We start from the raw sequence: 20,905 nt of genomic DNA on the forward strand, positions 1-20,905 counted from the left end.
TACTCTAGATGTGGTCTTACTAGTTCATTATATAGTCTGAATATAATGTCCCTTTATTCATATTCAATCTAACAGTTTCAATCTAACATTTTTTTACTTTTTAACAGCTTCTGCACATTGCATAGATAACGAACATGTTGTGTCAACATAAATTCCTAAATCCTTTTCAGTGGTTACTTTCTTTTGCCCACATGTAGCACTTTGTTTTTCAAGTTAAACTGCATTTTGTGTTTGCCCAGTTCTGAAGCTTCTCCAGGTCGTTATGTATTATTTTTGCTGCTTCTGCCATTGCTCCAATATGAGTGTCGTTGCCGAATTTTAAGTTTACCAACTACACAGGAATCTCTGTTATTAACATAAATCTGAAAAAAGTAATAATTCAAGGACAGACCCCTGAAGAACTCCAATAACGACGTAACCCCATGTGATGCTGTTTCCTCTTATCTGTAATCTTTCTCTCCTGACAGTTAAACTTAATATCAGATTTTGTATGTCATCTCTAATGCTTACTGAAAATTAAAACTTTTTCCACTGTTACGGTGTTAAGATGGTGAATTACATACGGATTAATTAATAGATGGGAAAGGCTGAATCAGAAATTTGATTAACGGGAGACTAGAAAAAAACAAGTCGATTTTACTGTTAACTGGCAGGGGGCAGACGCGGTTCAGCAGAAGCTCCCTCTCTTTACCATTCTTCGGTGTCAGTCGACAGGCAGCAACCACGTGTGTCTAAGCTCCGCCCAGTTGTTTATGGCGCTGCTCAGTAATCACGTGAGTTCCACGTGACTTCCCCGGGCTCGCCGCGCGGATGAACACTAATTGCACTGACAAGAGTTGCAGGCACCTTGTGTTGTAGCCAGTTCGATCCCACGTACAATACTGTTGAGAGTCTGGTGGAATAATTTTGGTGTTGCTGTTCGGATTATAGTACTCGGAGAGGCAGTGAAATGCTGTTTTCCTCGCTGTCTTTTGCAAATGTGCTGTACATGTGGGTAATCTGTAAGCGATACGCATAGGCACTAAGAAAGGGTTTTCAAACGGTCAAACAGAAACTTGTTCCTTGCAGAAACCTGACTAATTAGTGTACAGAATGTACTAAAATAGCGACAGCTGGTATAAACCTCAGTACACATGCTCCCGAAACCTGACACTGCTGGCAGTTCATCTTACAAGTCCTCTGCTGACCTAAAAAGTTCCGACTTCACAAACGATTAAAAGTGAGCGGTTTTTGCACTTCTGTGCGGATAGCATCTGTTGTGATCACGTGCGGCCAAGTTCCGTGCACGCCTTCTATTCCCTAGGACGTGTCACCCTTGCACTCTGTCATGTGCTTTCCTATGGCAGCGATAATCAGACGTCCCCATCGCGCAAGCAGATCACGATGCCACCGGTGGGCAAAAGACTCCGAAGGTAAGAAGTACTGGTCGGGATGGGTTATTTTGTGAATCGCAGGATTCTCCAATAATTCATGTATATGGATACAAAGGGAAAACGATGGATTTCCTGTTCGCTAACGTTAAGAAGGATACATGTCATCCCTATTTCACAACTCGCTTAATCTTGAGGAGGGTCGCAGGAGTCTGGAGCCAAATCCAGCAAGCATAGGGCTTTCCATAAAATGCGAATTCTCTGCATGTTCGGTGATGTGTTGTAGGTGTTTATGTAATTGTAACAGTATACTGAAATTATAAGAAGTTAATTTGTGCATTCGTGATGTGCATGCACTTCTCAGCGCTTTGATTTCTTCAATTATACAGTGTAACCTTTGTATTCTGTGATCTACAGACCCAAACTGGACAGGCAGTTTCTGAGAAGATTTTGCAACATTCAAAAAATACTTTTTCCATCATGGACGTCTCAAAATGTGCTGATGTTTGCAACTCTCCTCTTTGTTACTTTATCTGGTAAGGGTTTATGAAGTTGCTTTTAAAACATTTTCGTTGACTTTTTAACATTTATTTGATTGTTTAACAGCTTGGCATACTTTCCTAAAACTAGTTTTAAAAGCACAAAATTAAGATTGTACCGTTTTTCTAAGATCTAAGAAGTGTTAGGTTAAGTCACTCGATTACTGCAGTTAACCTTTTCAAGAAGTAATTCAGAGAATTAAGAAGTCAGACAAGTGAAAGCAGATAGGGTATCAAAATGTTTTCATTAGTGCCCTTACTATGCACCTTTATATGCTGTATCCAAACACTACAACACACTTCTGACTCTAATCAAGGTCCAGCAATGCATTCAGATAGAACCTTATAATAATATTTGTTTTATGCTGTTAGTGTGCCCATGTTAAGGGCTGTCTTTAACAGTTTTTTTTTTTCCACATCTCCATACTATCTGACTATTCTAGACCAGATGGCATTTTATTGTAGTACTAACAGGAAAGCTATAGTGAAAGAAATTTCATTCAAATACTTAGCTCCAAGTTTTAAGATGCATATATTATGTGCTCATAGAAAAAGATTTTTTTAAACATTAATGTATTCATTACTCACTTTTTGCACGCACAGAACTGCTAATTAAGTTATTCCATTTTAGCTAGTTTGAAATCTCACATCCCCACTGTCTAAATCAACAGTGTTTTACCTCAATTTGCTCTTGGAAATTAGACATTTTATTAATTTTTCTTATTAATGATCACTGTGTATAAAAACTCTACAAATTAGTCAAGCTGTTCGTGTAATCTCTTTTTTTACAATGATGGAGTATACGAATAGCACCTGTTCAGAAATGTAGATATTTATTAAACACCAAAAATAAAAAAAGAATCTTTACACATGTTATTAAGAACACAAACATCTGTAAACTGCTGCAAGTCACAGGTCATCTAACCTTCACAAGCATTTGTATCGCTATAGGGCTACACTCCAAAGCATTATCTGAAGATGTGTGGCTGACTCCTTACAATTTCGAGCACATGGTTTCACCTGACTCCAGGGTCCTCTTTAACTTCTTTGCAGCATTCAGAGTCTTCTAGCTTCCTCTAACCGAACAGCTAATGTTGAATATGCTCCCCAGCATGTAGGTTTCCACAGCTCATTCCATCTATTCAGGGTGGTTTTCAGACGCGTTCCTATTAAAATCCTTTGCCCAACCCCATGAAAAGAACCTTCCAGAAGCTGTGGGTAAAAAAGGAACTTCTCTGGAAAGTTTGGTCATTTTGGTAGCTAGCTCCACCCCATCTGTAAGTTTTAGTTTACTAGTCTGTTGCATCTGATCTGCAAGATGTTTGATCTATGTGTATTTTGATTGGATTCAGGGTGTTTTCTGTAATATGGAAAATTTAAACTGCTTTCTCAGTTCTCTAAACATATCACCCTACTTTTGTTTCCTAGAACAGATGATTATTTACCAGGTGGGAATAATTCCAAGCAAGTTTTATGGAGTCCTGGCTAACAAGGATTTTGCTGGATTTAAGAATTTGACTCTGTTTGCTGTGCTCCTCATTTTTATGAATTCAACTGTAAGTTGGCAGTCTAACAAAAGTGCTTTTTATGTGCAAATGTCAGAACTCTATTAGATTCAATATGTAGAACTAGGACTTGGATTGCACATAGCCTTAAGCTCTCAGAAATAATCCTTGCATTTGTCATGAGAAATCTTCATTCTGTAATGAATCAGGAAACAGTTTTTACTGAAAGTACATCAAAGAATCTTCCTCATGTTTGTTTTTTTTTTAGTGCATTTTACACTTCTGTGCAAAGCAGCTCCATACCTATATTCCAATAAGCTTATAATAAAGGGATTTGATTATTTGAAGCAAAATAGTTAATTTCATCACCTCTTTACCTTAGATGACAGTTTCTTATTTGCATGTTGCAGTTCTATGGAAGTTGAAAGCATGTTGCTTTAAGTATGTTTTAATGACTTTTGGATCAGCTGTTATGAGCTGTCTTTGTTGTATTGCAGGTTGTTGTAGAGGGATGCCTGTGCAACTTCAGTACTTCTCTATTTCTGATTTTCATTTATACAGACCATGTGGAATATTTAAGTAAATTATGATTGGGGTGCCTAGTTCTATTCATCTTGTATCTATATAGAACAATTCTATAGTAAATACCATCCCAAGGCAATTTACAATTACAGATAGTATTTATTTATTTTTATTTAATTGTTGTTTAAGCAGGTTAAATGTCTAGCTCATGATCACAGCAGGGTGCCAGAAAGGTGCCAGTCTATCACAGGGCATACTCCTCACACATAAGCCCACACTTACACTTGGCAAGTTTACAGTACCAGCTTATACATTTTTGAATTGTGGATGAGGAAAGAGCACTTGGAGAGAACACCCACACAGAAACAAGAGAGTTTGCAGACTTCATATTGAAAGTGGGTTGGAGTAATGAGTCAGTACTACTGTCCACTGAACCAATGCACAACCTTCATTTATAATTTGTGCCAAGTTCTACTGAATGGCACAGTGGCATAATGACTCATACAGCTACCTCATATCACTATGTGGCATCTGAACTTTCTCCACATGTTCATGTGGGTTTTCTCCTGGTAATTTAAATTCCTTCTACTCCTCAAAAATGTGCAAATTAGTGAAATAACTATGAGACGGAGGACAAGAGTTGGTATGTTCAAGAGTGTGATGGGCAGTGGATTGGGCTATTGCTCATGGGCTTTAACTGTCTACAGATTTGCATGGGAAAATGTGAGTCAATTAAATGGATGAGTGGTCTAGCTTTTTTTTTACTTGTGTGTTAACTTTGTGTATTCATTCATTTCAGCATACATTAGAGATTAAATTTATATTTTTTTCTTTTTAATCCCTTTATTATATCTCACCAGCTTGAGAGAATACAATTTTCTGGCCGAACTTGCAGATTGCAACAAAAAGTAAACAACATTTAGTGCCATTGTTATTGTTGCACCCAAGTACAGTATGTGCTGTCCTGAGATTACCTGTTTTGAAAATTCTCTGTAGAGATTTGTTTTGTTCTGCTTTTGATGCTTTATGATTCATTTCAGACTGATCAGTCCAAGCACCAAGCTCTCAAACAGCTCCTGTTTCTATGTACTCTGTACACCACTTTGTTTGTTTTCTAACAGTCAATACTTGTCTTCCTAGCTCAAAAGCATGGATCAGTACATTTCCAATCTGATGTATGTCAGCTGGCGGAAGAGTCTAACCGAATGTCTTCATCGGCATTATTTTCAGGATCGAGTTTACTACACACTCAATGTTCTGCACAAAGACATTGATAACCCGTAAGTTTAAAACTTTCAAGAATGTATCACAAAAGAAATGTTCTCTTTTAGGTACATTCGCATATTGTGTATGAAGCACATATTGTGATAGCGATGTCTGTCTGTTCGCTTGAAATAACTGTGCCCGTGGACAAATTTTGTTGAAATCTGGCACTCTTATTTTGCAAGTAAATTTGTTGTGACTGTTTGTTGAGATATCTTGAACAGATCGCACTGTACATAGTTTTAAAATTTCAAAATCTCCCATTAACAAGCACTGGCGAATCTGCAAACTTATTTATGTTAAATATGAAGAAACATTCTGTTCGATGTCAACAACAAACTAGTTTACTGTTTTAATTTTTATCTTGAAAGGGGTTACATCAGCTTGCATTTTTTGTAGACCTTCCAATTTTTCAACATTACAATACAAGTTAACGAAACACCAGCAGACTGCATGTATGGGTAGAACTTCATTCCCTGTCACTGACAGCGTTAGTGCACATAGGATTGCAGTCCTCTGTCTACAACTCCAGTGAGGTGCAGGCAGAAACCTCTTTATCAACAAACTGTTTCTGCTTTATCAAGTCATCACAGCTGCTTGAGCACAAGCAAAGGGAACAAGTGTATCGGTACCTCAGTCCTTCTGATGCTTTAAGATGTAACAGCTAATTTAAATGATCTTCCTAGCTATAAAAGTATTAAAATGCAATTAGGGAAAACAAAAATCTAGCTATGAATGGTTTACACTGTGATGTTATGCACAAAAGTAAATAAACATTTACTCAGTATTAACCTTACACTAACCTAAGCTTTGCAGCACCATTATCTGCAGATTGCAATAATTCACTATATCACTGTCAGTATAATTTTACAAGGATGCCCAGATGTTGCGGTGACAGGGACAGTCCTGATTTCAGACTGTACGTCCCTATAAATAAGTGAAGAATATCAAAATGTCACTGTTTTAACTGGGCTTTCCATCCAATAAAGCATTGCTCTGCCAAAACAAACATCCTCACAATATATTTAGAACAGCACATATCCTAGCCCCTGTCCTTTAATGTCATATAATGGCAAAGTCAAAACTCCCAAAGGGTGAAGACTGATTAGGAACTTGCATTAAATCTGAACAGCATCACGATGAGGATCAAGAACCAGACAATAACTGAGTTCCATGTATTTGGTTCAACATCAGATATTGTGTGCCATCATATGTGTTAATTTGAAGAAATGTGATTTTTTTTTTTCCTTCCCATTTTCCTGATCATTTCTGATGATGATGAGATAAAGCACACATTAAAAAATTAGGATGGGCTTTATGTGTGGACATACACGTTACAAAATTGTCCAGGTTTGGGACTTTGAAAATCATGTCACCCTATATTTACTATTGAGTGCCACCTTCACCTGATATCCATAATGTTCACATACTCTAATAATGGCCATGGCCAGACATGCTCAACCAAAGAAGGAATTAGTTTTTTTTTTTTTTAACCTTTGGCCCAAAAACCCTAAGATGGATTTAGAAGGTTCTAGAGCTATGTTTTGTTTCGGTTGAAGAAATTTAATTCTGCCTATGTAAGATTAAGTCTGCAGGTAAATGGGAACAGTAGGTTTTGGGGTGGGCTATAATATGCATTAAGGTTTAACTCCAAGGCTATTAACTACTACTATAGTTAATTATTCCTAAAATTTAATTACATTAAAGATTTTGATGCTTATTTAAATAATGTATAGTAATACACTGCTACAAAAGCAGTGACATATTTTCCTTGTAATCAGTGTTCTGTGTATTTATTTAAAAAATTAAACAATACTACTTTAAATGGTCAACTAATCCTGCATTTAAAATTTTTTAATAGTTTCTTAGAAAAGGGCTAAATTGAGAATCGACTCTACTGCTTAGATGCATGGATAACACTTTTTGTCTTAAGTGGAAATTTAGCTTTTTATAGAAGCTGGGATTTTTGACTTATCCTCCCAATTTCTAAAGAACTTATACGTACCCCTCATTAACAGTATCCTGAAAGGAAGTATTACTGCTTGGTGTGGGTACAACATACATCAGGACTGTAGGGCTCTGCAGACAGTGGTGCAGTCAGCTGGATACATCACAGTGTGGCCTTTAAAACTTCAAAGACATCTGTACAAAGCATTGTGGGACCAGGGCAAAGAAAATAATCATGGATACCAGTCACCCAACGACAACTGTGGTCAGGAAAACGCTACTGCTGCCTAAAGACCAGTTCAGAGAGACTGAGGAGGAGCTTCTTTCCACATCTCATCCACATCCTAAATGAGGGTAGTGTCTGGAGCTACATGATATCATATTGTTAATTCTTTTATATTAAGTTATTTGAAATATTAATGTACTGTATTTATTTATTTGAAAAAACCTACATCTTTTGGGCCAAGTTTATAAGTGCAGATGAGCTCTTAAATATTTACATGGCTGTATACTGCAATTGAAGTAACACATATATATTCATTTAACTAATTTTGTCCTGAAGCTGCAGGAACCATGCATTTTTTTAAGTTGGCTGATACGCAGCATTCAAAGGACCTGAAACAGAGTAGTCTTCTTCTTGCTTTCACATGTGTAACAGATCAACAAAAAAAATCCTGTCCCTGTGAGATTTTTGTGAAAATTTTACATTATAGATTGTGAACTTTTCCTGATTAAGAGACTAGTACATTTTATTAAACTAGGGAGCCCTGCCCCCTGCTCACTTCGCTTTCCCACCCCCAGGTTTGGTCTACCGGATATACAATTTACAGAGATTATTTTCATGAGAATTGTTACATATGCATTATTTTCACTTTTACTTTAAAACTTTTGTAAAAGCAATACTTGTCCTTTATTTCCGGCCACGGGCGTGGTTAAATCTCTTTCTCGCTGGACGTATAACACTGCTCATGTTGTGAGAGGGGATCGGCTGAACACATGGTAAGGAAGCGGTTGGATCATCTGCTGGCGAGCTGCATGTTCTGCTTGTCGTTGTTTTAAGAGCTGAAAGCACATGACGTGTCTACCAAAAGCATTCCAGTGACTGCTATGTTAGATGTCTGTGAACTTGTTTTAAATGTTGTCTCACTGCCTTGTCTCACGTGACGTTAAAGTGTCTCTCATGTGGCGTCAGATTGTCTTTCGAGAAGATCACGTCTCGTCTCCCTCCCAAGATTTTTTTTTATAATAAAGATATGATCCCGTTATATTAATGCTAAAAAAGTCTTTGTTCTTTTCTCCTTTTTTATGGGGACAAAAAAATGAAATATATTTCAAAATCAAAGTTGCACCTAAGAAAATCTCAGTTATTAGTTGATCTATTATTTTTAATATCCATGTCCTAATGGTCTATTAATAGTTAGACAAAAATTACTGAGATTGTTTAAAAATTATAGTACAGGAATGCCTAAGCACTGGACACCATAATGTCACCGTCCTGCTCCACTGACAGACTGAGGAGATCGTTCCTCCCCCACAATATGCAACTCTTCAATTCCATCCGGGGGAGTAAATGCTAACATTACTCAAAGTTATTGTTTTCTTTTTTATTCTTTTTTTTTTTTTCATTTTTATTACTATTTAATTTAATAATGTTTTTTTTTTTGTATCAGTATACTGCTGCTGGATTATGTGAATTTCCCCTTGGGATTAATAAAGTATCTATCTATCTATCTATCTATCTATCTATCTATCTATCTATCTATCTATCTAGATCACACTATTATGAATTCTTAAATCCTAATTCCTTGTTTCATCTTAATTCCTTTTTTAATGAAATGTTAACTTTTTACTTAATGTGAATGCTAGTTGCATTTTGGAATACAATACATAAATAAGTGTTCAAATTACTTTGAATGAACAGCACTAACCCGCAGTCCTCAATCCATATACTTAATTCCTTTATTTTGTTTAGCTTTATGAAAACTAGGTTAACAAACTGACATACTGTAGGTAGCTGATTTGTATGAAATAGGTGAGGCATGGAGTATTTATTATTCTATAGCCCTGCTGTATTTTTTGTGATGTAGGACAAATATTCAAAATTGAAATTGCACAGAATGGTAATGTTTAGGGTATTTGTAGTAAACTGTTTGATGAACTGTGATGTGAAAAAATATATAACTGGCAGAGATGGCCTTTCCACATAAAGACCACTACAAAATTTTCATTCAAGTAGTTTTATTTTGCCTAAAAAACAATGAGTTTTTATTCTTTTATTTTCATTTTAAATATTGCATTCCAAATGGCACTAAATGAAGAAAACTACAATATATGTTAATTTAGACTACAATTCAGTGTTCTGCTATTAGTCTAGTTGAGGCCAAGGTCAAGTCTGCAACAGTTTCATTAAATTTTTGGCTTATGTTGCATAATGAAAAACGAAGCTTACAAATGTAGAGTGCTTACTCTTATAGAATTGTGATTGTGAAGTCCTATCTGTGCCATCACTTACAATGTTTGTTTTTGATTAATAAAACAGAGACCAGAGAATAAGTCAGGATGTGGAACGCTTTTGCAAACAACTGAGCACGATGGCTAGTAGGCTGATCATCTCACCCTTCACACTGGCATACTATACGTTTCAGTGTTTTTATAGGTAAGACTTATTTTCAGCATTTTTCATGCTGTCTTATTACTTATGTACCAAATGAGACATACAGCACATGTTTACACTCACTATATAGTACTGTTTCTTTATCCACTGACTTTGTTGTGATTCTTCAAGTAACCACAACTATCTCCTTTCTTCAGTTCAGGCTGGATGGGTCCAGTTAGTATTTTCTTCTATTTTGTCATTGGGTCCATAGTGAACAAGGTATTGATGGGACCAATTGTGCACACATTAGTACTTCAAGAAAAACTGGAAGGAGACTTCAGGTCTGTAAATTTATGTGACTTGTGAGGAAGGAACTGCTACTGTTCCTTTCGGAACTTTCAATCTTTTGTCTTTAAATGCTTGACATGATCACACATTGTGAATCTCGATTGTATTTCCGTTCCTGTTTCAGGCATGCGTTATTTCTTTATACTCCATAAAATTGAACTCTAAAGGTTGCTTCACTTGTTATGACTGTTAAATTACTTGTTTTCTTCATCTCTTGTAGGTTTAAGCATATGCAGATCCGGGTCAATGCAGAATCGGCAGCCTTTTACAGGTGACTTGTTTATTATTTTTCATCAGGCATTTCTGGTTGTATTTCCACATATGGTATTTCTGCCAAGCTTTAATAAGTGACTTTACTATTTTTCTCATTTTTCTTTTGAAGGGCTGGAAAAGTAGAACATATGAGGACCAACAGGCGGCTTGGATCCCTCCTGGAAACGCAAAAAAATCTAATGACAAAGGAGCTTTGGCTGTGCAGTAAGGATTTGTTTACCTGAAAAATGAAACATGAACAACACAGAAAAGGCCATCATGGTCTAGAAGGAGCAAACATTCCCAGTTTGCAGGTGTATATACACATAGCTCCGACCTGGAGTGACCTATAGCAGAGTCATATACTGCAGTTACACATTAGCTATATTTAACCCCCCAAACAAAATCTGTAATTCTTAGTTGTGGAGTGTACATAGACACACACAACAAAGAGACCATAGCCTATAGTAAGACTCCCTGAGTAAGTAAAGGAACAGTCTGATCTACATAATTTGAGGAAAAGTAATTGCATGGCTAGAGTAATTTGGCTGAGCAGGCTAATCCATTACAGTCCAGTTAGGTGCCAGTAAGCTTTCATCTGTTTGTTGTTTTGTGGTAACCACTAAAACATTATAAGGAAAGATAGTCATTCACTTGCAGGTCACTTTATGTGAGTAAGAGAAGAACCAAGCCTCTAGCATTTTCCTAAAAAGGACCATTGCAGGTTAACAATCTATTGTGTTTGAAGGCTATGTTGCATGTATTTTATCACAAGATGAGCAAGTATCATTGCCAGATTCATAAAAAAGCAACATATTCAAACATTTTATCATCTTCATATTTTTATGGACATAAATGCAGCTATTTTTTACTCTAATTTATTTCACAAATTACTGTTTTTAAGTCATTTTAGAAACCATCATTCCATCTCATTTAGTGTCACGACAAGAACACAAACACATTGTTGTGACAAAGCAGAAAACATCTCGGGTTCAGTGGGCATTCATTGTTAATTTTGCATCATAATCTTTCAATACTTAATAAAAATAAGTTCCAAATAAATATGGAAGTTATATGAACTGATGAGTCTTGTGAATGTGAGTTTAACTATTTTTAGAGAGGTGAATGACTGTTTTTACCTGACAATTCCTTTTTTCTCTTTCTTTCTAGTTGGAGTAAACACATTTGATTATTTCGGAAGTATTCTGAGTTACATGGTTATTGCTATTCCAATATTTGCTGGGGTCTATGATGCCCTTACTCCTGGAGAGCTCAGCAGTTTAATTAGCAAGGTAGGCAAGAGACTTTGCAAGTAGCATTTGTCTGAGTGACTCTGACTTTGCATTTTAGGATAACTTGAACTGCTGTTTCAGGGATGCTATGTTTTTTCAAGTAGAACAATGTGTTGATTCCTACTTGTTTTGACATACGATATTCATTGTCTCCTGTTGTCCTTTTTTTTTTATCCTTCTATTTTGCATCATCCACTTCATGATTCTGGAAATAGTCATTGAAATAAAGATGATCTGAGTAGGTCTGTATCATCCCCCTTGTTAATGCCACACTGAAATAAGAAAGTTGAGCCTGAGGACAGTTCAATAACTGAAACGTTTTTCTTGTTTTACTGAAGATCACAAATCTTCGGAAGGTTGTGTGGCAAAATGTGTGTGGCTATTCATCTTTACCACTTTTTTACTTTTAATGCACTTGATTTTTTTTATATATCTCTCTTAATCTGTATCTTTCAACAGTAAGATCTCATAGATCGTCTGTTAGCTCCTTGTAATCTCCGCACTATGCCACCAAAAATTCTTCTGGGAAATCCTACATGGACTGATGTTATGGTTTGTTTTCCCTTCTTTAATTAGGCCCAATAAAATATCTTCAGTTGCTATCTAGTGAAGACAGATCCTCTATGCATATGGTTAACTTTGTATGCAGTTGTGGAAACTTGTGCAACAAATGCAGTAAAAAAAATGTTTTTGATTATTTTGATGTTCAAAAAAGGTCTGACATGATTTGTGTCAATTTTTAGCCTTCATGTTAACAAAAAGTAACATTTCATTTAGAGGATGTTTGCTTGATGTTTTTGAATACATTGCAAAACCACAATATTGTTTAAAGGCAGTGGTAGCGCTGCTGCCTCGCAGTTGGGAGACCTGGGTTCGCTTCCTGGGTCCTCCCTATGTGGAGTTTGCATGTTCTTCCTGTGTCTGCGTGGGTTTCCTCCGGGTGGTCCAGTTTCCTCCTACAGTCCAAGGATATGCAGGTTAGGTGCATTGGCGATCCTAAATTGTCCCTAGTGTGTGCTTGTTATGTGTTGGGGTGGGTGTGCTCTGCGGTGCGCTGGCACCCTGCCTGGGGATTTGTTCCTGCCTTGCACCCTGTGCTGGCTGGGATTGGCTCCATCAGACTCCCATGACCCTGTGTTAGGATATAGCGGATTGGAGAATGGCTGACTGACGGACATTGACTGTCACTTTTTATAATTTTGCATCTCTATCTCCTTTCAAAAATACATAAGAAATGTGTAACAAAATGTTTGCACACTTTAAATTTTTTAAATGTGCTTTTCTTAAAAATTATTTTGCTAATTGAAGATTTACTCAAAATGTCACTTTTGCGCAGCATACTGTTGTGTTTAGCCATTTTCTTAAAGTTAGTCATTAAATCAGTAACATTATCAATGCATACAACAAAGCACACAGAATTTTTCTGTACGTTGTTTAAATTTCCAAGCAAGACTCAAAAGATTACATATTTTCCTCACCTATGGTTTCAGAATACTGGTTATGTTAATTTCACGTTATGACTTTAATTTTATGTGAAATATGCATGAACTACACATTGATTGCTTTTAAAACAACGTAGCACTATTTCTCTCCATTTTTGTTCTGACCTATTTAATTGAATATAGAAGTATGGTGTAGTGGGAACATTCAACTGGCAAAAGCAAACCTTGAATTTGTTACCATACCGTCACAGGGATGCACTCTAAGTCACACAAGACTAAAGTAAAGTCAGCAGTCAAGCTAAATTGTATAGTTTTTTGAAATGTGGGAGAAAAATACACACATAAATGAAGAGAATGGGCTGTAAAGAAGTAAAGGACTGCTCTGCGGCATCCTTTTAAAAATAAAATTACAATTTTTAAATGTTTTACAAGTGACCTAGGTAACCAATAGGTGGCACCATACCCCACCTTTGAGAAAAGTGAAGTAATGAAAGCTCCTAAACAGCAGTTTTCAAAATCTTGTTTGTGTATTCCCAGGCATAAAGGAAAAATGTCAGAAAATCACAAGCTCTTGCATATTTTGCAAGGTTGTTATACTTTAAGTAATCTGTGTAATTCACAATACACATCTAAAAATACATATGATTTTGCGTTTAGCAAAACTAAGCAAGTGGCCTAAGCCAAATGAGCTTGATGCACTGAAAATCAATCACATTCACAAAGAATGTATTACTGACTGCATCTATTGCAGTGTTTGTACTTATTATAATTGTAAAATAAATGTAATGGAAATACTGTGATCATGTGACGCAAGTTAGCTCTCCTGTCCATTTCTGTCTGGCTGTGGTTCTGTAGGTAGTATGCCCTTAACTCTTTGTTCATGGCTAAATTTGGTATATATTTGTTTTCCATAAAATTTATTTAATCTAGCCTTGTTTCTAATATGGAACGACCTATACCCTCCTTATATTGGCATCCTTGAGTAAGCTACCATTTCCCATTGTCTGTGTCTGCTGCCATTATCTTCTAAATAAAGTGAACAGTTAACTTTTTTATTACCATCTGTAAATAATAAAACAAACTGGTACCTCTTCTCACCATTTATAAGCTATTGCTTGAGCAGAGCTGATAAGAGGTGAGACGCAATCAATGCATTTAATCGGGTGACTTTAGTAAAACCTTCTTTAGAGAACAGATGTCCACTGTGAGCTCCAGGGTGGATACCTGCCAGTTCAGAGCAGTACTTACATAAAGTATCTGTAAATAAAAGCCACAGTATTTCACAGATTTAATGCCTGTGCACAGAACATGGAATTTAGAATCTACTTGAGGTTTTAGTGCCATTCCGCCTGCAGCCCCTGTCTCTCTTCCCAACTTTTTAAACAATGTTTTTAAGAATAAAAAAGACATACAGTTGTCCTGTCTCTGCCATGCCTGAGGTTAACTTAACCAGTATCAGCACCATTTTGGAGGTGCACACATTAAAATCTAACCATCAATCTGAATTGTTTTTATCCTGATCATAAATTATACCTTTTTATTCTGGCTAGACTCTGTATAATAACCCACCTTGGACACTGTGCTGGTCAAACAATCCATAGAGTGTAACTGCACATTGCATGGCTACATTCTAGTAGCCTAGCAATTACATAAATGTTTTCTTCTTTTCCCAGAATGCTTTTGTCTCCATCTACCTCATTAACTGTTTCAGTCAACTGATTGATTTGTCTTCTACAGTATCAGATGTCGCTGGCTACACACACAGGTAAGAACACAAGCGATACCAGAAAGAAAACTATTGGTTGCCATGTCTTTTTAAACCAGAGAACATAAGGCCAGTTATTTTGCTGAGTAGACATTGCCAGATTCCAGTTAATGGCAGGATCTTTACGGTTTGGAATAATTCAACCTACTTTGAAACAATAGACCCTGACATAGTGCCCCGTTTTGTTGAAGAGCTAGAAGTGAAGCAGAGAAAGGCTGAAAGCTTTTTAACAAGTGTTCCTTTTTTACGTAGGTTAGAATTTGAGAGATCAGTTTACCTTCCAAAGCTCTCACTGCTACTCCTTAAACCTTGCCTCACATAATCACAGTGATCAACCCGTTTTCATCACATTGTATTTATCTTTTTGTGTAAACACCCCTGTTTTTTATCTGTGATTATTGGAGTGACCATCACTGATGAACTGATTGGGCACAACACATTTTGACCATTGTCAAGAAGTCTCACCAATATTTGTACTACCTGAGACGTCTGAGAAAAGCTGATATTTCTCCATTTATTCTTACTAACTTCTACATTTGCTCAATAGAGTTCATCTTCACTGGCTGCAGAACACCTCATTATGGCTCCTGCCCACCTCAGAATCACACTGCAGAGGGCAGTGAAGGTGACACAGAGAATTACTAGTACCCAACTGCCTTCTGTTTAGGACACGTAAAACACTCTCAACCTTAGAAAGGCAAATAGTTTTACTTTAGACCTCAGTAATCCTGCACAGTTGCTCTTCTTATTCCTTCCTTTTGGCTGAAGTTACAGGACCTTTGGCATTCACACCAGTAGGTTTGGGGACAGTTTACTGAACAGACAATCATTTTAACAAATATTATAACATTTTTTTTGTGTGAGCATACACCTGAAATTGCTGAGCAGCGTTTTGAGTAGCGAGAAAAGCGCTATATAAATACAAAGGCTTATTATTATCTGTATCTGTGTGTGTGTGTGTGTGTATATAATATGTCCTGTAAATACACAATGTTTTAATATATACTTTTTTGTGTGTGTGTCTTTATGACTCTATAAACCCATTGTCAATATTCTGGGAAGACATGCAAATAATAATTTTATTGTAGTATGTATACATGATAAACTTTGGCCTGAACTTGTGTGGGGCATGCTGATGCTTACTACACTTCTGTTAATCCTGTTTGAGGGTGTTGGTCTGAATAAAAACCAGTCACAGTGTCATCCCATACAAAAAGCCATTTGGTTAGGAAACTATCCAGCATCATGAAAATTTGATACAAAACAGTGAGGTTCTCCATTGGGTGGACATGATGAAGATTGTGGAAGGTAGCCCGGATACGAACAGGCAGACACTGAATGTCTCAAAAAAATACCCCTTTATTTACAAAAGTCCTGCACCAAATACCCTTCAAAGGTCCCTCTCTCTTGTTCCTTGTCCTTCTTCCACCGCCTTTACTCCTCTCCTCCGAGCTTTGTCTTTTTCCTTCCAATTCCGGCTCTCCTGCTTGAGGGAAGCGGCCTCTTTTATAATCACCCGGATGTGCTCCAGGTGCTCTGTGACGACCCTCCGATGGCACTTCCTGGTGTGGCGGAAATGCCGCATGAGCACCGGGAAGCACTCCGGGTGTCCCTGGTATTCCTTCCGGCAGCACTTCTGAGTGTGGCGGAAGCGCTGACATCCAGGGCTCCTCAGTCCTCCAGGCACCCCCTTGTGGTGGCCACAGGCCCCAATAGAGTTGAGCTTCTATGCTTGGTTCCTGTGGCCCCCATACAGACCTCGGTGGCTGCCCTTTCGTGGTCCAGGGGAGATGTAATCCCTCTTCTGGTCTTTCCAGGCATCCCGGCCAGGCACAACCTCCGGCCGTCCGCCACAAGATGCACTATATATTAAAAGATTTACAGTATTATCAATAACAACATTTATTTATATAGCACATTTTCATACAAACAGTAGCTCAAAGTGCTTTACATAATAAAGAATAGAAAAATAAAAGACACAATAAGAAAGCAAAATAAGTCAACATTAATTAACATAGAATAAGAGTAAGGTCCAATAGATCTGTGATTTCATATTTAACAGCCTTACATATTCATCAAGTACAGTTAATATTGTTTTGTTTTTCTTTTAGGATTGGAGAGCTTCATGAAACTATGCAGAAACTTGAAAGGAAGCATTGTGACTCCTCAGGAGGTGGCTATGACTTAAATAGGTATAGGATCACACACATCTTACATATTCTCACAAATGGAACTCTGTGTATATTTATAGATGTTTCTTTTTTCCAACCAGTGACTTGGAGGTGTCAAACACTCCTGTAGACATTGCTTTCATCCTTCAGAAACTGTCATACAAATCCCCCTGCTCCGATGAGCCGCTAGTAAAAGACCTGACTCTGAAAATTGTCCATGGAACCAACATTCTGGTGGTGGGCAATACGGGCACTGGGAAGACATCCTTGTTGCGAGTTCTGAATAAACTATGGGACTGCACTAGTGGTAAGTGGTAGATATGGTGAAAAATGATAGAGTGAATAGCTATTGGTGTTTAGTTTATTAAAGACTGTTGTGAATTCTGAAGGAATACAAGCAGGGAGCAGAAAGCACTGCATTGCCTTATGAATGCACGACACCATAGTAGGCCATTGTGAAAAAGCATAAATCCTAGAATTATGCTGATTTAAAAGAATGCAACTGTAGTCCATTTGGTTGCCAAAAATAATGTGGGTGGTACATACCAAAATGATGGCAGCCTATCCCTTTAAAAAAATCAGTATTGTTAAAAATAACACCGAGAAAAGATATACAGAAGAAAATTTTTTAAATGAGCTAGTTTGGAAAACATCACATATTGGTTGAGAATATTTTGAGTTCTCCTTTCTCTTTCCTGATACTTCAGGATTTTTTTTTGAGCTTAGACTAATCCTTTGTAGCATATTGTTTAGGGTGCTTTCAGACCACAACATGAAGTTCCCGTGAGTAGCAACATTTTAAAAATGTTTGGTTGTTGTTTAGGTTGTATTTTTAACAGGTCTCCTTTTGAGGATATACCATTCTGAAGTGTGGTGTTATGTGCAAATAGTTTAACAGATCAGCACAGATGATCTGGTTCTTTATAGTAACTGTTTTCTTGTCTTACACAGGGTCATTTCAGATGCTGTCCTCTTTTGGACCTCATGGAATTTTATTCCTGCCCCAGAAACCATATTTTACAGATGGGACACTACGAGAACAGGTCATTCTGTCTTCAGGCTATCATGTACTCCAATTTATACACTAAATATTTATAAATACATACATATATGTTGTTTTTAACAGGTCATATATCCATTGAAGAATGTATATCCTGTGTCAGGTTGGTACAAATAAACTATTGCTGTATATGCTAAAATATCTCCGGTTCAAGCACAGAAACTGAAGCATTCAAAATATGCTCAAAGTAACAGTTATTTACAGAAGGTAAAAAAGGTTAAGAAAAATCTAAAATCCCACTAGGGTCTATTCCCATTAAATAAAATAATACATGGAAATCAATTTGATTAATGCATAAAGGCTAGTTATCGTATTCTTTCTTCTCTCTTTATATAACAACCTATTCTTACAATATCTTAATATATTTGTTCCATCAGGTTCCATCGATGATGCAAGAATTATACGTTTTTTGGAGGTTGCTGGCGTGGTGAGTGTCTTGAAACTACACCTAACAAACAGAAACGTTATGGTTAAGTGTTGTAGACACAATATTAGCAGAATTAACATATTCCAAATAAATTATAGGCAGGTCTTTTGGTTACTGTGGTCTGTTTCTCAAATCCAAACAAGTACACATTGTAAAACCCAATTTTTCATTTTAAACTGAATTTCAGTTCATTTTCATCTAGTAACAATAATAATTTCCGGAACGTGCTGTTACATTGTCATTTATTTTACCCACTGTCTTTCTTTCATTCATATGTTACGTAGGCACATACCTTTTATCTTCGGCAATCTCATTCTCTAACCAGGCCTCAGGGAGCTAATCAGCGTAACACTGTCCACCACCCCTTTCGTTATTCCAGCACATTGTTGACATCCGTGAGTAACAACAACGTACTAAACTGGAAGGTGGTCTACGCATGCATGGAATTCTAGATCTAAATGAAGATCTCTTTAGTTAATTTAAAGCACAACAATTTGTTTAGTTGGAATGTCTGCGTTTTGAGGTGTGACTGGAGCACTACAGTCTTCAGTAGTATAAGCCTGGAGGAGATTCTTAATGCAATGCCTATGTTTTAGCTGTCTCTCTACTGCCATCTAGTGCTTCTTCTAATTCATTCGCAGACAAACAAAGATCAAGACTCAAATGAAGATTATATATAGAGATGCAACCTTGTTTTAGTCTGTAGACAACAAAGTGTAATATTGTCCTGGCAATAAGAAAACCAAGTTACTTTATCATGATTTCTAGAAGCTGTTTCTATAGGTATGTGATGGTCTGGGTTGCCTCCAGCAGTCTGTCCAAACCTGCACTCTGAACCATCAATAACATGACTTGGGTGAGTCTTGTAATGGGAACGCATACTGTCAAGGGTAGGTTCAAAGTGCCAGAGTGCTTCTATTAAAAGTGTTCCAAAAAGTGTAGTGTAGTCTTCTAACAAGAAATTATTCCTTGATAAATATTCCAAATAAAATAAATGCTCTATGAGAAAGCTAAAATTCAATAAACAGAAGTAATAAAAATCCAAGGATAAAATCCATCAGATCTGTGTTTCAGTGTCGCAGTTGCCATTTCCCCTCCCCCATGTCACTCTCTCTCTCTCACTCTCTCTCTCTCTCTCACTCACTCTCTCACTCTCTCACTCACTCACTCACTCACTCACTCACTCACCCACCCACCCATCTCCCAGGCTTGTGCATCTGAATGGATGAGGCAAAATGGATATAAAGCTGTGAAATATGTACTGATATTTGATGGTTTTAGACTGCAGGGTTAAACAAGTCTGAAAATTCAACTTCGTCATATTAGAAGGTCATTATACAGTAGGTAATTGATATTTTGTGAAAATTAGACATGAACAGAGTAAGTAATGTTTGAGTGTGCTGGCTCCTGGTAGGATTAACTTACCTGCTGCAATGTAATGAGAGTGAAATTCTGTAACATTGAATCCCAGTGAGTTTAAACTCTGACCAATTGTTTTTTTTAAAGTACAAAGGATGATGTTTAGAATGTAAAAGGAATAAATGGTAAAGAGAGAAATATACTTAAAAGAAATAAATTGTAAGTAGAGAGAAATGAAAGAAAATATAATATGACTATATAAGACTATGTGCTGAAAAGCTATTTTTGCTGTATGTGCAATGCTACATGGTTGGAGAGCCAGGAGGTAAATCTTGAGGGTAGTAGAAGTCATCAAAGGTAGGAGTTGAAGAAAGTATAAAATAAATGTTAGTTTATGTATTATGAAATGGCTTTTCTTTCATAGGATAACCTTTTAAAAAGAACAGGAGGACTGGACCAAGTAGTTGACTGGAACTGGTAAGCTAGCTACAAGCATTTTTATTTAGGCCAAGAAAAATCTTAACATTGGCAGAGCTCCTCCACAGTGTATATACAGTAATCTGTCAGGTATCTTATTAAAGGATACAATTAGGATCATTTTTATTTGGTTGTTGTATTTGCTATATTTCAGGTATGACATGCTGTCTCCAGGAGAAATGCAGAGGCTGTCTTTTGCTAGACTGTTTTATCTGCAGCCCAGATTTGCAGGTGTGTAGTAACTGTGTTTATTGACCATATATTACAGATTTCTTGTTGCATTTCCCCTTTCTAACGTTTCTTTTTTTGCTTTGGTAGTCCTTGATGAGGCAACAAGTGCTTTGACAGAGGAGGCAGAAGAGCACTTGTATAGAGCCTGTATTCAGCTTGGAATGACCTTAATCAGTCTTGGCCACCGCAGCAGCCTGAAAAAGGTAATGAAGATTCATCAGTCTCTTTCTGTGGTTTATCCTCTTAGTCCTGCTTTGTGAACGACCTTACACTCTACCTGCATTTTGACTGTTATGAAGTATAACTGTTCCTAATTTGTCCTTGACCTTCTTACTGTAA

General features: G+C 36.9%; 1 protein-coding gene across 2 annotated transcripts in view; it reads left to right on the top strand.

Annotated features, from left to right (window-relative positions):
• The first annotated feature begins 804 nt into the window (after positions 1-804).
• abcd4 (ATP-binding cassette, sub-family D (ALD), member 4) overlaps positions 805-20,905 on the top strand; it is a 32,951-nt gene continuing 12,850 nt past the window's right edge. Inside the window, exons 1-18 of one of the 2 annotated variants that reach the window (XM_039741693.1) lie at positions 806-1,412; positions 1,788-1,906; positions 3,338-3,465; positions 5,077-5,216; positions 9,686-9,802; positions 9,958-10,083; positions 10,311-10,361; positions 10,473-10,567; positions 11,513-11,634; positions 14,750-14,841; positions 16,953-17,033; positions 17,114-17,319; positions 17,964-18,055; positions 18,139-18,175; positions 18,450-18,499; positions 20,283-20,335; positions 20,490-20,566; positions 20,654-20,769. In XM_039741693.1, coding sequence (XP_039597627.1) covers positions 1,384-1,412; positions 1,788-1,906; positions 3,338-3,465; positions 5,077-5,216; positions 9,686-9,802; positions 9,958-10,083; positions 10,311-10,361; positions 10,473-10,567; positions 11,513-11,634; positions 14,750-14,841; positions 16,953-17,033; positions 17,114-17,319; positions 17,964-18,055; positions 18,139-18,175; positions 18,450-18,499; positions 20,283-20,335; positions 20,490-20,566; positions 20,654-20,769 — 1,731 coding nt within the window. In that variant the 5' untranslated portion in view covers positions 806-1,383. Of the gene's footprint in view, positions 1,413-1,787; positions 1,907-3,337; positions 3,466-5,076; positions 5,217-9,685; positions 9,803-9,957; positions 10,084-10,310; positions 10,362-10,472; positions 10,568-11,512; positions 11,635-14,749; positions 14,842-16,952; positions 17,034-17,113; positions 17,320-17,963; positions 18,056-18,138; positions 18,176-18,449; positions 18,500-20,282; positions 20,336-20,489; positions 20,567-20,653; positions 20,770-20,905 lie in introns of both variants that reach the window. The other variant, XM_039741694.1, reaches the window with a different exon arrangement.

This window comes from Polypterus senegalus, chromosome 18 (assembly GCF_016835505.1).
Source record: "Polypterus senegalus isolate Bchr_013 chromosome 18, ASM1683550v1, whole genome shotgun sequence".
NCBI lineage: Eukaryota > Metazoa > Chordata > Cladistia > Polypteriformes > Polypteridae > Polypterus > Polypterus senegalus.